The sequence below is a fragment of the Pogona vitticeps genome, chromosome 4 (genome assembly GCF_051106095.1).
Source record: "Pogona vitticeps strain Pit_001003342236 chromosome 4, PviZW2.1, whole genome shotgun sequence".
Classification (NCBI taxonomy): Eukaryota; Metazoa; Chordata; class Lepidosauria; order Squamata; family Agamidae; genus Pogona; species Pogona vitticeps.
In genome coordinates, this window is record NC_135786.1 from 120,141,112 (window position 1) to 120,158,227 (window position 17,116).

Genomic DNA, 17,116 nt, shown 5'->3' on the forward strand with positions numbered 1-17,116 from the left:
ACGCTCCCTCCCCAGGACTGCTATTAATATGGTCCGACACATTGGCCCTTGGGTTGTTCTTGGAGCTGTTAGGCAATGTGGCTGGTTTATACTTCTACACTAATATTTCAGATAGTACTACTGCGGGGTTCAGGGAAGGGATCCAAATCACATACCAGAATATTTTAAAGACTCAGGGCCCAGAACTCCTAAGCATTGTGAGGCAAGGGGTTTGCACTACTTGCTCACTTTCAGAGTATTTTACACCAAGAATGTATCACCTCCTTACATTCTTATGAATCATACATCTCAGCAGCTTGGTGTTAATTCAGGCTGTTAAAAAAAAGTGAACTCCAACCTAAAGTTGGGTAGAACATTTTGACTCACCATTTTTGTTTAGCTTTACCCTTGTTTGTTTGTTTGTTTGTTTGTTTGTTAAAAACATTCATAAGAATGAGGGTGGGAACACTTCCAGATATCAGGATAGGTGAAGGTACAAATTACTTTCATTTTTATTTTCTTAACTTGAAAAAAACTGAGCTTTTAATGCAGACTAATCCAACCGGGCTTGGTCCTTGACATAATGATTTGTGAGAACAACAGCAACTACATATTGCCAGGATGTTCTGCCAGCTTGACATGGCCTTTTTTTAAAAGTTAGGAAGTGCAAAAGGACAATAGAAGAAATCACCGGTGCCTCCTTTAATATAGCATCTTTTAAGATGAAATACACTTCTCTGAAGGACCATAAGACTTTGAAGACTGACAGAAAGCCCCCTAGAGGGTGAATGAATGACCCTGGATTGTTGCTGGGGGTGGAATAGTAGCATTGCTTTAACTAAAACCAAAGTCCTAGTCAGTCATGTTTTGAAGCACGTGTGCCCCACATGGATTGAAAGGAGTGTGCAAGCCCTGCCTCACCTTCATTCTAACATAAATCACAGGAAAACAACAAGATTGTACTTCTGCCTCACAGAGAAAGGCTACCCTGGTACAGTATCCCTCCCCACTTAGAGAGTCGTGGTTTTGTGCTTAAAGAGGTGGCCTGGTGACAGAACTAAGATGCTTCCCTCAACACAGGTAGGCTCTGCATGCTTAAAGCACACCTGAGCAGGACTTAGGGCCTACTGGAAAATACTGCATTGCAATGGTCATGTTGCAACCAATGTGAAATTGACAGACCTCCGGGAGGCAGTGGAAGATAGGAGGGCCTGGCGTGCTATGGTCCATGGGGTCACGAAGAGTCAGACACGACTAAACAACAACAACAATGGTCAGAAGAAAAACCTGGAATGCTGCTTTTTGCCTGGATGGCGCAGGCACATGATGCCAGAGGCCCTGAGCCATTTCAGATGCTTGTAAAGTATAGCATCATTTCACACAGCATGGGGCACTTGCCACCCTAAATGTAGTGTATGAGTCTCTGGGCTAAACGAGGCATGCCATTAATCATGCACATATAGTATATTTTTTGTTATGAAAACAGAAGCTGCAGGTAAGTCTTGGAATGCTGAATGGTAGGGAATTGTAAATGTCTCTTGCTTTGTCATGGTCTCAGCAAAAGCCTCCTCCTTGGAGAAACTCAGAATACAAGCCACATACTGCACCAACCTTCATAGAGTAGTGCACAGTTATTTTAAAGACAATATTACTTTTAATTGTCAAATATGTAAAGTTTCTTTTGTAGCCTTACATAATAATTACATGCTGTCAATTCTGCATTATGGAGACCCTTTCCACAGTTTCCAGGCATAGATCGTTTAGACGTGGTTCACCAGTCCCCTCTTCTGGCAACCTTATGCATATATAACATACCCAGGAGACATTTAGCATGCATACATGCTGAGATGGGTAGAGGATGTGTGGGCATCACTTGTTGAACACTGAAATACTTATCAAGTGTATTTTTATTTATTTATTTATTTATTTATTTATTTATTTATTTATTTATTTATTTATTTATTTATTGTATTGTATTGTATTGTATTGTATTGTATTGTATTGTATTGTATTGTATTGTATTTATACCCCCGCCTATCTGGTCATTTCGACCACTCTAGGTGGCTGTAGACTGTTTCTGCACTGGGCAAAATCAAATTCGAAAGCTTTTCCTCTAGAGTTCGTTCAGGCCATTATTTTTTGCACAAAAAAGTAAAAATGCCAGACAGAAGAGTAGGTTAAGCATAACTTTCCACATGCAGTGAGGGCTAGCAGTGGTGAGAGGGAGTGGAGAAGTCTTCTTTTATGCAACTTTATACCTGCAAAAAACGCTTAAAAGTAGAAGAGGAAATAACTGAAAAATAAAGTAAAAAGACCCATTAGCTCTGTTTATATTAACCATACCTTGGAGATTCCTGCATTTTTGGAAATTCTTCTCATAACATGATACCACAATTTCTAATGTCCTTTTACTTCATAGCAGCAGATTTCAGCTTTATAAACAGCAAATAAAAGTATAATATAGATCTGTAATAAAATAATGCTTAAATATTTGCAGACAAATCATTTTCATCTCCCTCCCTTTTACTAAATTAAGCCAGAGTCAGTAAAGGGGAGCACACTGACAACATTCTGAGCAAAAATTCTAGGTAGCGAACTATTGATACAGTAATGCAATGAAGACAACCTGGAGGCCTGATTTTGAAGCAGTTTTCCCACACAGGTGACAACATTGTAAAAGAGTTCGACTTCAGTTTCAATTCTGATGAGAAGGAAGGAGAACTGGAGTTGTAAGGGTGCTCAGTTGCTTTCTGGCCCTCATCTCCCTCTAACAATTCCTTCCTCCATTTCTTTCCTTATTCCTCATGCATGGATGCCTCACAGAACTAGACCTCTTATGATCATGCTGCACTGAGGTCCCTTCTGTCAGTCCTTCCAGTTCACTGGTTCATGCTCCTGCACACGCCCTTGAATTTTCCTCTTGTTCCGACTGCTGTTAATGATTCTCTTCTGCTGCTGGGTCCCGGCAGGTGCACTCATCCTGATCACAGCCGTTGGGAAAAAGGACCACCTGACAGAATTGGACAACAATGCAGTTTAGGGAACAGAGGCTTTCAACAATGAGCAAAGGGGCCTCCCAAACCCTGCTCCATGTACTCAGTTGGTTCAGGTATGTTATTTTAGTCAATCACTTTCACAAACACTATCTCCCATAGACAAGTTGTCCAAAGCAAAACACACAGCAGCAGCAGCAGCCCCAGAAAAAAATCTTAAGGGAATACAACTAAACTGGTTCAAAATCTTAAAACTGGCATTGAGTTCAGAGTCTCCAAGTTATATACAAAGGAAAAAGAGAAGCTTCCATCTTTCTTTCTTTGTTCCCATTTATCTCTAGAGATTAAATTTCTCCGTATCTGGTCCATACTTTTAGCCGCCTAGAGTGGTCTGTTGATCAGATAGGCGGGATATAAAAAATAAATAAATAAATAAATAAATAAATAAATAAATAAATAAATAAATAAATAAATAAATAAATGAAACATAAGCCTCTGTACAGAGACAGCATAGAGAAGTTGTTCCAGCTTTCTCTGCCATAAACACGGAGTTCTCAATAGCCAGTGCTGAGATGCTCTCACACTGGAACTAGTACATGATACTCACATAAGCCCCAGCATTTAGAGGATAGGTGCCATCATCGAACGAGGATCTAACACATCCTCTGTCCACTCATCCTAAATAGGTGCCAGTCTTGGCAAAAAGAGGATTTATAGGGAGCAAAAGTATTCTGGATAGAACACTGGACAGAATGAGGGATTCATTATAATGGATTAGTTAGTTATGTGCCGTCAAGTTGGCGCCTACTTACAGAGATTTCAAAGTAAGTGAGATATTTAAAGAGTAGTTTTACCAGTTCCACACACCCCAGTGAGATTCCATAGCCAAATGGAGATTCAAACCCTGGTCTCCAGAATACTAGTCCATCACTCTATCCACTATACCACACTGTGTATGGTGGATTAGCATTTTCTTTTCTACAGGATTCCAAGAGGGTGAAATCTGGTAGACATACAGGAAATCTCCACATTGACATATAGTCCCAGGACCAAAGAATACAGTGGTGCCTCGCATAGCGAGGTTAATCCGTTCCGGATTAACCTTCGCTATGCTGAAGCATCGCTGAACGGGGCAGCGATTTCCAAATAGGCCAAATACTCACCGTTCAGCGAAGCTTCAGGATGGCCGGCAGCCATTTTCGCGCCCTCGCCTCGCTTAATGAGGGCGCAAAAACGCTGTGCGCGGCCATTTTAGGCCATTTCCCGGCTTCCGGCGGCCATTTTGGCCGCCGAACAGCTGATCGGCGGGGGGCGTTTTGTGAAGATCGGTAAGCGAAACGCTTACCGGTCTTTGCAAAGCGAATTTTTCCCTATTGGAACAACGTTGTGCGAGCGCATTAGCGATCCGAAAAAACGGATCGCTATGCGATTTAATCGTTATACGGTGCGCTCGTTAAGCGAGGCACCGCTGCACTGCCTAATTTAGAAGAGAACAGCTACTTGTATCCTGCTTATATCCTGCTTTTCAGTGAGGAATCTCTACAGCCCCTAAACCTTTTTCTTTTCGACCCCCAATTCTTGAGCATTGTCATGGTGCTGTTGTTCACCCAAAGTGAGTAAGGATGGGAAAATCTATCAGTTTCACTTTCTCCTGCACTTGAATTTAAAAACTAATTTTTTAAAAAAACCCAAATCCTATTGGGCTCCTATTTCCCTCTGCACATAGCTGCACTATCCCAGAACCTTCAACATTTCCTAGCAGTAATGTCTTTTCCAGAGAATCCTGGCATTAATTCTGCTGCTGAATAATCATGTGTGCCCATTCTAAGATAGGCTCCTCAATCAGTATTACAGAAACTGGTTCAGAACAAAGAAAGCAGGGGAAAATCAGTTGGTAGGTAGGAACTTTGTGAGCTTTCTTGACTTATCTGAAACAGATAGGACCTGGTACACTAATTATTTAAGTTCTTGGTGGTGGTGGTGGTGGGTAAGCTGACCTGTTGAAAGGGCCATTTGGATTACTTTTCTTTTGAAGCAAAATTCTTTTTCTGTGTCCAGAATCAGAGACAATTGATGACGTTAATTTCTTCAGTCTTGCACTATTTCTGCAATTCCCTCTTCCCTGCCTCACTGTTGTGTCAGCAGTTGTGTCAGCAGTTTTCCCATTTCCTTTCACTTCATTCCCAAATAGGTAACAGTTAAGAGCTCCAGCCTACAACACCCCTTCAGGGTGGAAGTGATTCTGGCAACCTTTATTCCAGATGCAGAGGAACACCCATCTTCTGGTCCATGACAGGCACTCTTAATTCCCCTCCTCCTAACAAACTTCCTACTAGTGATGAAAATAAAAAAAGAGTCACAAGATTCTGAATTCCAGGACTCATGACATTCCTGGAGTGAGAACTTTTGTTTCAGACTCTTTGGTCCAGCTAACAAATATGGTTCAGGAGCACTGGCCAAGAGGAAGGAGGTGGAAAGTGACATTGATCAAAAAGGGGAATCAGCTGGATTCCTAGCCCAAATGACTCTGATCCAGTGTGATTTTTTTCAAGAGTGCAGTATAGCAAAAATAGTCAAACCTTTCCTTTGAAAAGAACTTTAATACAAAGATGGCATATTTCTGTGAATCAACCTGTTGACACTGATTCAAAAGCTGGGGAACATTGGGAAATATCATATTCCTATACCGTAAGTTTTCAGAGTTCTATCACTGATCCCTTTTCACACTGACTTGTCTACTAAGCAACGCCACAGGAGCTGAACAGAATGAGAGGATTTTGAAGTATAACATACACACAACATGGATTCTACCCATTGTTTCTATCCTTCCAAGGTTGGTAAAATGAGTACCCAGCTTGCTGGGGAGGGCGGGGGGCAATGTTTAGCCTGCATAATTAACTTGTAAACCACCCAGAGCGTGCTTGAAGCGCTTGAAGGGCTGGTATATAATCAGCACACTTTGCTTTTGCTTTTTACCCAGCAAATACTACCTAAGCTGAAGAAACAAGCACCAGTGCCCATGATCCAACCATCCCATTTTGATGGTATAAGCACTACCACCACCACAGGATTGTGTAGAAACATGCAGATCTAGGTTGAAAACTGATGCTGACAAAAAGCAAATACAGGATGCTTTAACTTGATTAAATGCTTGAGAAATGCATGTAAAAATCATCATTGATCAACTGAGTGGATCCTGTCTGTGAATGTAAAAGTGTAGGGTAATTAAACAGTATCTCACCTACCTTCCTGGAAGAGACTGTGGAAGAGCAGCAGTCACCTCCATCATACTGACAATAGGCTCGGTTATTGATGGTGTCACACCAGCCATCTGCTTGGAAGGGCTATACAGAGAAACAAGCATTCAGTAAATAGAAAGTGAGTGAAAGAGATGGCGGTTGTAGGTTTTTCGGCTGTCTGGCCATGGTCTTGAGGTTTTTCTTCCTAACATTTTGCCAGTCTCAGAGGACAGGAGTCAGAACTCTGTGCTCTGGCGCAGTTTGTGGGATAGTTGAGTATTTATAGCTGTGGGATGAGCTTTTTGTCCTTTTCAGGAGATTGGGTGATTATGGTGATCAGTGTGTTTTTTGTTGTGGGTGTATTGTTGTGATAAGGGGGAGAGATGATCTGTCACTGTGATTGATGGGTGTTGTTAGCTGGTCTTTTGTGTTCAGTAATCACTGTTCTTTGTGGCTCAGTAGAGTTCATTGACCTTTTGCAGGGTGTGTTTTTCAGTGCTGGGAGTCAGGCTTTGTTGAGTTTTATACTTTCTTCTTTTTGGTTGAACTTCTGCTGGTGTTTTTTTAACATTTTATTATTTTTTTATAACATACATACCTACAAGAAAGAACAGAAATACCTACAAGACAATAACACATAAAACTAACAAGACATACAAGACTAACAAAACATACAGGCGGGGAGGTATTTCCTATACCAGCTTATCTATTATATAAGTTCTGACTACAGAAATAATATATCCGTGTGCATCTGCATCCACATCCCTATTTATATATCTAATTAGGTATCTTAACATCCTAATAATAAATTTTGTAAGTTCTCTTATCTGCATTTCCATCCATCTAACTCTCATCATAAACATTCCTCATTTCCTCTTTAAAATTACTTATCCACCATAATATCCACACAGGCCTATTCATTCCTTGATAATCTCCATTCTTATATACAGAAAATTATTATTCATCATAATTTCTGAAGTTCATAAGTCACAACACTTATCTAAACCTTAAATTCCATATCAGGCCAAATTTGCTTATAGTATATCAGTCATGTTGCTTTATATATATATATCTTAAACCAATTGATTTCTATTATTTATTTAGCAAGTAACTTCCTCCTTTCTAATTTTTATTTATCAACTCCAGTATCATCAAACCGGGATTGGCCTCTCTAATCTTGTCAACATTGTCACTATTATAATCACACATATTTAATGTCTCAATATACGTGCCTCACAAACAAAGTATCCACTATTATTGTTCATCATCATTTCTAAAATTCATAGGTTACATGTGCTTGTCTAACATTAAAATTCATCTCTGACCAAATTTGTTTATAGTATATTAATCATATTACTTTGTATATTCAGCTCCAGAGTTAACAATCCAAAATTAGTCTCTTGCCTCCCTTATTCATTTTTTTCCAGTTTTAAAATGCCATCTATAATATTTCTTTAAGACATTTTCTATACAGTTGACTAATTTCATGCCCATTTGATTTTTGAGCAACATAGTGTGTGATCTCTGATCGTAAATTTCTGCCCTCAGTTTTGCCCATTTCTCCTCCTCCTTCTTTCTTTTCGGAACAGTCTTGAGATACATTCTCCCATCCCCGCCCCCCTTTTGTCTTTTTTAGTCATCCTTTGAAGAAAAGGAGTCTTCTTCTCCTCTCTCTCTGACGACGGTGGCTGTTCCATGATTGATCTGTGCTGCTTTGAAACAATTTCCCTCTCTGACATTAAAGGCTGTTCATTAAAAATTGGGCTCAATTGTTTATCTTTGCTTTCGATCTTGTCGTGCAGAGCGGAAAAAGTCATCCTCAAGTCTGTTCTAATCTCCTCCAGTTGCACCTTAAAATGATTGATTATATAAGATTGATATTCTTGAAGAAGTCCCTTGATATAATCCATTGTAGGTTGCGATGATGGGTCTCCCCCTCCTTTCATGGCCGTAGCAAACAGGTTAATTACTCAGATTACCCACATGATTTATTAGCTAGTCCGCACTTAAAGTCTTACAAGGGGGGACCCCATGATTTACAATTCACCTTCCAGACAGATACAGAGTCACATAGATTAGATATGCAGAGTTATTTAGAATTCTTACGTCCTAACTTTATAGATTTATGGAAAGCCAGTTTCTCTGGGGGAGAGGGTTAAGAGAGAAATAGAGCAGAATTGGTTTCATTTCCGAGCTGTGACCCAGTAAGAAAACTCCGATGTTACAGTTTCTCAGGCATTAACAAAGTTATGCCGCTTGAGATCATTCCTTTTTGTCAGCTTTCACAGAACAAATTTGATCTTTTACTTGCTGTGGCTTGGCAGCAGATCGTTAATCTCTGTTCTACAGTCAGATAATAAATCTCAATATCTCCCCTCTCCGAGCAGCTAACTCACCATCATGGCAACTTCATGAGACAGATTGCATGTAGGAAGGGAACTATTCCAAAAAACAGACTGCCATCTGAGATTCGGCAGTTCCAAAGCCCTCACTCTCCTGTGGAAACTTGCCCCCCCTTCTCTGGGGGGGTCCTCTGACTGGAATTTCCCCTGTTCTCACTGCTCATGTTTATGGATTTCAATGGCTTCCCTGTGCAGTCTAACATAATGATTGCTGGTGTTGTCCAGTATCTCTGTGTTTTGAAATGTGATTTCATGTCCAGCTTGTTTCAGGGCATGTTCAGCTACTGCCGACCGGTGATCACTGCACACAAAAGACCAGCTAACAACACTCATAGATCACAGAGACAGATCATTTCTCCCCCTTATCACAGCAATACACCCACAACAAAAAAACACGCTGATCACTATAATCACCCAATCTCCAGAATAGGACAAAAAAGCTGATCCCACAACTATAAATACTCAACTATCCCACAAACTACACCAGAGCACAGAGTTCTGACTTCTGTCTTCTGAAGATGCCAGCCACAGAGACTGGCGAAATGTTAGCAAGAAAAACCCAAACAGCCCAAAAAACCTACAACAACCATCAGATCCCAGCTGTGAATGCCTTTGAGAATACAGTGAGTGAAAGAGAATCTGCTGGGGAGCTCAAAAAACCAGATACTGGTAAACTATAAATGTCCTTTTCATGAACAGGAAAGAAAAAGATACTTTCCATATCAAAGCCCTTCAATGACAATGAGAATCAAGAAAAAGATAAAGAAGACGTTATACAGTGGTGCCCTGCACAGCGACGATAATCCGTTCTGGATAAATCATCGCTATCCGGAAATGTTGCTATACGGAAATAAAAATCCCATAGGAATGCATTAAACCCATTTAAAGCATTCCTATGGGGGGTAAACTCACCGCTAAGCGGGAATCCTCCATAGGGCCGCCATTTTCGCCGCATCGGTAAGTGAGGAATCGGCACGAAAATGCTGCGGGGCGACCATTTTGTTGATCCGGCGGCCATTTTGGAACTGCCGATTAGCTGTTTCTAAAACATCACAATGCGAAGATCGGTAAGCAAAACGCTTACCGATCATTGCAATGTGATGTTTTGCCGTCACTATGCGGATTCGTCGTTAAACAGTGCGCTTGTTATGCGAGGCACCACTGTATTACTTTGACTGCTGTATTTGCCTGCACAATTGTGTGGGAAGACCAACTCTTCAAAAGCAGTTGGTCTAAAGTAGTATGAGATCAAATTCATGTATAGCTTGGAGTTCAAATTCAAGGCTTTAGTGATCAACCACTGCTTTGTTCACAGACAGCCATTGATTCATCTCTAGTCCAGCAAAATCAATACTGAACATCTTTCAACACATTAATTTGATCATCAAACAATGAATAAACATAATTGCTCTAAATATTTTCCAACAATGTTGATATCATTGGAAGAAGGACAGGTTACCTACCTGCAATTGTACTTCTTCAAGTTGTCACACTCTGGGTGATCTGCACATGTGCGGAGCTTCATTGGAATATTCTAGAGCTTCTGTGATCAGAAAAAAATACATTAGTACAAGTCCCTTCCCCTAGTATATATACCTTGGTGCCAAGCTTCTCCCTTCAGTTAAGTCAACTGCTGCTGAAGAGTAAGGGCGTGACAGTGGGGAGGCTCGGTCGGGATTTGTGAATCACAAAGGACCACTCAAAGAGCTACAATTACAGGTAGGTAACATGTCCTTCTTCTTTGTGGCCTTTATGAATCACACTTTGGGTGAATAACAAGCTGGCTTACCCAGAGGAGAGTGCCACACCAAGGTAGAAGAAAGTATAGCAGGTCCAAAAGCTGCATTGGACTTCTGGTGAACATCTAGCTGATAGTGATTAATAAACGTAGTCAGCTGCATACATGTGGCAGATGTGCAAATCTCATGGAGGAGAAGCCCTTGGAGAAAAGCTGTGGATGCTGCCAATGCCCTGGTAGAATGTGGCCGAAGGGGCTGTGGTGTGCAAGCTGGTAGGCAAGTTGGAGACCTTTTGGTGGAGGCTGATAGCTGACAAAAAGTCTAGTTAAACACCGGAATGGTTGCGTGAGGGCTATATAGAAAGCCAGAGCCTGTCTTATATCCATGATGTGAAGGACACATTCTTGACGAGTGTATGGAGATGGGAAGAATGATGGAAGAACCAAAAGTTGAGAGAGTTAGAACTGGGAGAGAACCTTGAGAAGGAATGAAATATCTACAAATAACTGCAGGAGGTCCGTCAATGCCAGGGGGTTGAAAGGGGGCCTTGTAAGGTGTTGAAGGACTGGTGTCAATGAGGAGAGCATGTATCAGGGTATATGTGAGTTTAATTGATAGGCCTGAGTGCCTAGCTGGAAGCGCAGGTAAGGCTTGTGAGCTGGGTTGATGGGAAATGTCTCGTGATTACCACAAACCAGTCTTTTCTGTGGAGTAGCGGAAGAATAGACTCGAGGGTAACCATGCAAAATTTGGTGGTGGTTGTTACATACAGCACTGATGTTACCTGTCTGTCATGGGTTGGAGGGAAAGTTCCATCCTATGGGGAGTGGAAGGCGGGACATCAGGAGGAGGGGCTGTACTGTATATATATGTGGAGTTTGTGTGGAGAAGTTAGGAGAAGCTGGAGAAGAGCTGAGAGAAGAAGCTTCAGTGGGAGTCTGTGTGTCAGACAGGGTACTACTGTGTGTCAGTCAGTACCAACCTGATAGGTTCAGGTGTCTGTAGGGTTAGCCAGAACTGATAGGTTCAGGGTCTGTGCTTTAGTTAAATGCGTTCTGTGTGAACCAAACTAGTGTATGTATGATTGAGACTAAGCCACGTTACTGTATCTTATTCATTTGATCATTTTATTTTCCCTGTGTGTTATGTAAATAAACCTTGTTCTTTTATTTGTTAAAAATCCATCCCTGGTCTGTGTGACTTCTTATAGGGAATGGTTGGTGGCAGCTTAGTGAAACTGTGGTATATCCCAGTAGGTCTGGGTTTGTCACATTGATTGGTGTCCAGCGTGTGGGATACGACTGGTCCAGTTGTCCAGTGGTCCAGCAAAGCCTTGGCAAGTGTGCCCAGAGCAAGGGGAGTCTAGTCAGGGACAATCTGAGGGTGCGTAGGTAATCTTCTAGGCGTACCTCACGGGGAGGTGCGCTAGTGGAAGAACGTGCCAACTGGGGAGACTAGATTAGGGAGCTCTGAGGCAACCTGTTTTGGCGGGAAAAAAGCTGAGGCAAAACTGTGTGAAGTAGCAGTGATCTAGCCTGCCTGCTGAGAGGCCTAGCAGAGGGGGTAGACTCCGGCTGGCAACAGTTGCAAGTTAGTGCTGAAGAACAGCAGCAGTCTATAGAAAGCTGGTTCTGAGGCAAAAGAAAAAAAAAAGTGGTCGCTTTATTTTGAGGCTTGACTTTTGAGAGCAGCCTGTTCTGGGGGGGGGATTACGCCCTTGACTCGAAGCCAAATGGCAGAAATGGGTGAAGTGAAAGACCCCCAGGTTGACCAAGGTTCTGAGGATGAATTTGGCTCAGTGCAGGATGACAGCACGGGAGAACAGAACCCAGAACTCAAAAGAATGCTCCTAGCCCAACAGCATGAACTGAGGGTGAGGGAGATGGAGGCCAGAGAAAGAGCTGAAATCAGGCAGGCAGAGGCAGATGCCAAAGAAAGGGGAATGGCCATGAGGATGAAAGAGATGGAACTGGAACACAGAATTAGAATGGCACAATTAAAATTAACATTCCTAAATAAGAAAAATAACAATTTATCAGTTGAAGAAATTTCGGAAAGAGAAAAGTATGAGGCTCAGGTCAGACAAAGTGAGCAAGATCTTGAAAAATATAATCAGCAAAAAGACATTAAATTAAAAGAAATCAGAGATAAGACTGAAGAAAAAGTAAAAGAGATAAAAGCTAGGGCTGAGGAAGAAATTTTACAGATCAGGGCTGAGTTTGAGGCTAAGCAAAAGGAGCTAGAAAAGAAACCAAAAGAAGGCACACAGGTTAAGGCACAACGTCAAAACCTGAATTATTCTGAAGAAAACATGAGGGAAACATGGGACCCTAAGTACTCCAAAGGGTTAGTTCAGGGCCCGCCAAAAATGGGCGGCCATTTTGTTGATAAAACTTCTGGGCAGAGCCAGTCCAGGAATCAGATTTTGGAGGGAAAACCAAAACCAGATGAGAAAGACTCCAGATACAGCAGAAAATGTTATTTCTGTCAAGGAAAGGGCCATCTAATCTCAGGGTGTGAGAAATGGAAGCAGCTAAAAGGAAATGTGCCTCATGATTTGAGTGGAACCAAGCCAAAAGCTGTGTTCTGTGTCCAGAAAGAGCAAAGCTCCTTGCCATTGAGGGAGCCTGTTGCCATGGCTACTCAATCTGGAACAGTTACATCTACTGATCAGGCTGAGGAAAATGGTCCTCTTGTGGAGGTCAGGCGCTGCTTACTTGTGAGAACAGATTCACAGTTGTTTGAAACAGCAGGGGTGGACGTAGGAATACTTGACCATCAGTATCGGGGGTTAAGGGATACTTGTTCCCAGGTGACCCTGGGCCATCCAGATATTATTCCTAGGGAGTATATAATCCCGAATGAGAGCATAAAGGTGGCAGGGATTGAGGGACAGGTGATCTCGCTGCCAGTAGCTGAGGTACCTATGAACTTTCAAGGCTGGAGGGGAGTTTGGCGGCTAGCGATTTCATCGACTCTGCCAGCAGCCGTGCTCGTGGGAAGTGACCTGGCTGAACATGTGAAACGGGTGCTAGTGATTACACGTTCACAAGCCACCACGGGGACAGTTCAGGGGGGTAATGATGAGCCCGAGACGGAAGCAGGTGGGGGGAGTTCCGAAGCTGTGGTGGAAACCTTAACCACAGACAGCCGATTTGGCCAAGAGCAAAAGGCAGACGCCACTCTCCAAAAATGTTTTGAACAGGTGACAGACGCCCAGCTAACACCTGAAACCCCAGTGAGATTTCGAGAGAAAAAGGGAATTTTATATAGAGAGACCCTGAGGAATATCTCAAAAGGGGGAGATGGGATCAGAAGTCAGCTGGTGGTACCTGGAAAGTATCGCCCCATGATCTTACAAAGGGGGCACTCTGACATGTTTGCTGCGCACTTAGGGGTGAACAAAACACAACAGAGAATCACACAGAATTTTTACTGGCCTGAAATAGGGAAGCAGATCAAAGAGTTCTGTAAACAATGTGATGTGTGTCAAAGGCAGGGGAATAACCGCGACAGGACCAAAGCAAAGTTGTGCCCTTTGCCTGTGATTGACACTCCGTTCAAATGCATAGGGGTGGATATTGTGGGACCTTTGCCCAAGGCCACAAAGAGGGGGAACAGGTTCATTCTCACCATTGTGGACCATGCCACAAGGTACCCTGAAGCCATACCCTTGACTAACATTGAAACTAACACAGTGGCAGATGCCTTGGTGGGGTATATGTCCAGGATGGGATTTGCCTCAGAAATAATCACAGATTTGGGCGCATCGTTCACATCGAAGCTCATGAAACGCTTATGGCAAATCTGTGGAATTAAGCACAAGGAAACCACTGCCTATCACCCTGAAAGTAATGGGTTAACTGAGAAGTTCAATGGGACTCTAATGCGCATGATTAGGGCTTACTTGGCAAAGAATCCAAACAATTGGGACCAGAAGCTGCAATCCCTTTTGTTTGCTTATCGATCAGTGCCACAAGCCAGTACCGGGTTCAGTCCGTTTGAACTTTTATTTGGGAGAAGGGTGAAAGGGCCCCTTGATTTAATCAAGCAAGATTGGGAGCAGATCACCCAGGATGACCCACAAGATGTTGTGACATACATAGACACCTTGATGAATGACCTAAAGAGAAACCTAGAGCTAGCAGCAGAAAACCTGCAAGCTCAGAAGGTCAGACAGAAAACATGGTATGACCACAAAGCTAGAGAGAGGCACTTTGGCCCAGGGGAGGAAGTGCTTTGGCCTAGGCTCTGTAAAGAGAACAAACTGCAGCTGGGTAGCCCAGAAATAAAATACTTGGGTCACATAGTAGGGGGAGGAGTGATAAAACCCCTAGAGGCTAAGATAGAAGCAGTTCGTGATTGGCCTAGACCCAACACCAAGAGAAAAGTCAAATCATTTCTTGGGTTGGTGGGCTACTACAGAAAGTTCATCCCGAGGTTTAGCGAGATTGCGGCTCCGCTGACCGATCTGACGAGGAAGAAGACTGATGACCGCATCCCGTGGACCAGCGACTGTGGGGAGGCGTTCCAGAGGTTGAAGGAGGCCCTGATCAATTATCCAGTGCTGCGTGCTCCCGACTTCGACCGGGAGTTCATCATCTACACCGATGCGTCTAACAGCGGGGTAGGAGCAGTTCTTTGCCAGGAGGATGAAAATGGTGACCAGCATCCAGTGTCCTACCTGAGTAGGAAACTCCAGAAAGGTGAGAGACATTTGGCGACAGTGGAAAAGGAGTGCCTGGCCATAGTCTACGCGATCCAGAAGGCCAAGCCTTACATCTGGGGAAGACATTTTGTTCTGTGCACTGACCATTCACCACTGCAATGGTTAAAGACAATGAAAACCCACAATAGTAAACTTATGAGGTGGGCTTTAAACCTGCAGGACTATGACTTTGAAGTGAAGGTGGTCAGAGGGTCAGTGAACTGTGTTGCTGACGCCTTGTCAAGAAGACCCGAAGAATGAAGACGGCGAAAGAAACATGGACTATGTATATATTTTGGTGACCAAAGGTTAAATGTACTTGTTTATTAAACATGCTTGGTTGGTATGAATAAAGGTAACTTGATGTATTGTAAATGGTAAATGTTTAAATGCCTAATTGATATGTTTATCCTAAAGTATAAGTAAGTATGGTATTGTATGTTATTGTATAACTGTTTTTGTATGTTTTGGATCCAGGTTGTTTTTTGGAGAAAAGCACCTTAGCTTTCCCCCTACAAAACAACTTATAAAGAGGGGAGGTGTTACATACAGCACTGATGTTACCTGTCTGTCATGGGTTGGAGGGAAAGTTCCATCCTATGGGGAGTGGAAGGCGGGACATCAGGAGGAGGGGCTGTACTGTATATATATGTGGAGTTTGTGTGGAGAAGTTAGGAGAAGCTGGAGAAGAGCTGAGAGAAGAAGCTTCAGTGGGAGTCTGTGTGTCAGACAGGGTACTACTGTGTGTCAGTCAGTACCAACCTGATAGGTTCAGGTGTCTGTAGGGTTAGCCAGAACTGATAGGTTCAGGGTCTGTGCTTTAGTTAAATGCGTTCTGTGTGAACCAAACTAGTGTATGTATGATTGAGACTAAGCCACGTTACTGTATCTTATTCATTTGATCATTTTATTTTCCCTGTGTGTTATGTAAATAAACCTTGTTCTTTTATTTGTTAAAAATCCATCCCTGGTCTGTGTGACTTCTTATAGGGAATGGTTGGTGGCAGCTTAGTGAAACTGTGGTATATCCCAGTAGGTCTGGGGTTGTCACAGTGGTAATGTATTGATTTATGACTCTGAGGTTGAGAATTGGGTGGTTGCCAATTTGGGGACAGTGAAATAATGAGAGAAAAAACCTGTGACTGTATGGTGCAGTGGTACCGATTCTATAGCATCTTTGAGTAATAAGGATTGTATTTCATTTTGTAGAATTAGCGATGGAGGTGTGATGGTGCACAACAGTGGAGGAAGTTGATGGGATTCTATGTGGTACCCTTGCTCTATAATGGAGAGGACCCAGGTGTCTGTGGTGATGTTTTTCCACACAGGTAAATGTCTCCGAAGAGCAGGGGAAGGTGAGTGAAGGGTGGGAGGCAAGATCTCAGCCAATTTAATGTCAAATCTGATGTTCAGGTTTATAGTCGTAGTGTCTGAGTGTAGTTTGCTGCCGGGTCTTGGTGCGGCAAGACTGCTGTTTGTAGTAAGGAGCAGTGGTTTTTTTGCCTCTGTGGTTTGTGTTGAGTGCATTGTGGGTGCTATTGATATGTGGGGTAAACTCACCAGTGCCTGGCAGCTGTTCATTTCTTTTGTACATTCCCAAGAATGTCATCTGTTTTGGCATTGAAAAGACTGACACCATCAAAAGGGAGGTCATGCTCTGCGAGGCCAGCTGTCCTAAGCCAGGAGAAACTGAAGTGCTACCGAGGTGGCCATAGATGTTGCATTGATAGTGTGCTGCCAACATTTGTTGTTTGGCCAGTGAGAGGCCTTCTTGCTGAAAGGTTTATGCCAGAATCCTTTTATCATCAGGCAGTGCCTCAACCAGGGTAGACATGTTGTCCCACAAGAAGTGCTGGTAGGTGCCCATAGCCCTTTGATAGTTGGTGACTCTCATGGTAAAGGCAGCTGAGGAATAAAGCCCCTGGCCCATTGAGTCGATGTGCTGACTGTCCCTGTTAGGTGGAATCAGGTTTTGTCAATGTCTAGAGTGGGATTGAAAAGCTTCAACAAAGATGTAGTTAGGAGCAGGCTGTTTTTTTGTAGAAAAACAGCATTG

At 42.8% G+C, this 17,116-nt stretch overlaps 1 protein-coding gene across 2 annotated transcripts in view; it reads right to left on the reverse strand.

The window, feature by feature from the left end:
- Positions 1–1,958: 1,958 nt before the first annotated feature.
- Positions 1,959–17,116, reverse strand: part of PAPPA2 (pappalysin 2) — a 435,383-nt gene continuing 420,225 nt past the window's right edge. Inside the window, exons 21-22 of one of the 2 annotated variants that reach the window (XM_072998203.2) lie at positions 6,218–6,316; positions 1,959–2,989 (exon numbers count right to left, since the gene is read on the reverse strand). In XM_072998203.2, coding sequence (XP_072854304.2) covers positions 2,915–2,989; positions 6,218–6,316 — 174 coding nt within the window. In that variant the 3' untranslated portion in view covers positions 1,959–2,914. Of the gene's footprint in view, positions 2,990–6,213; positions 6,317–17,116 lie in introns of both variants that reach the window. The other variant, XM_072998204.2, reaches the window with a different exon arrangement.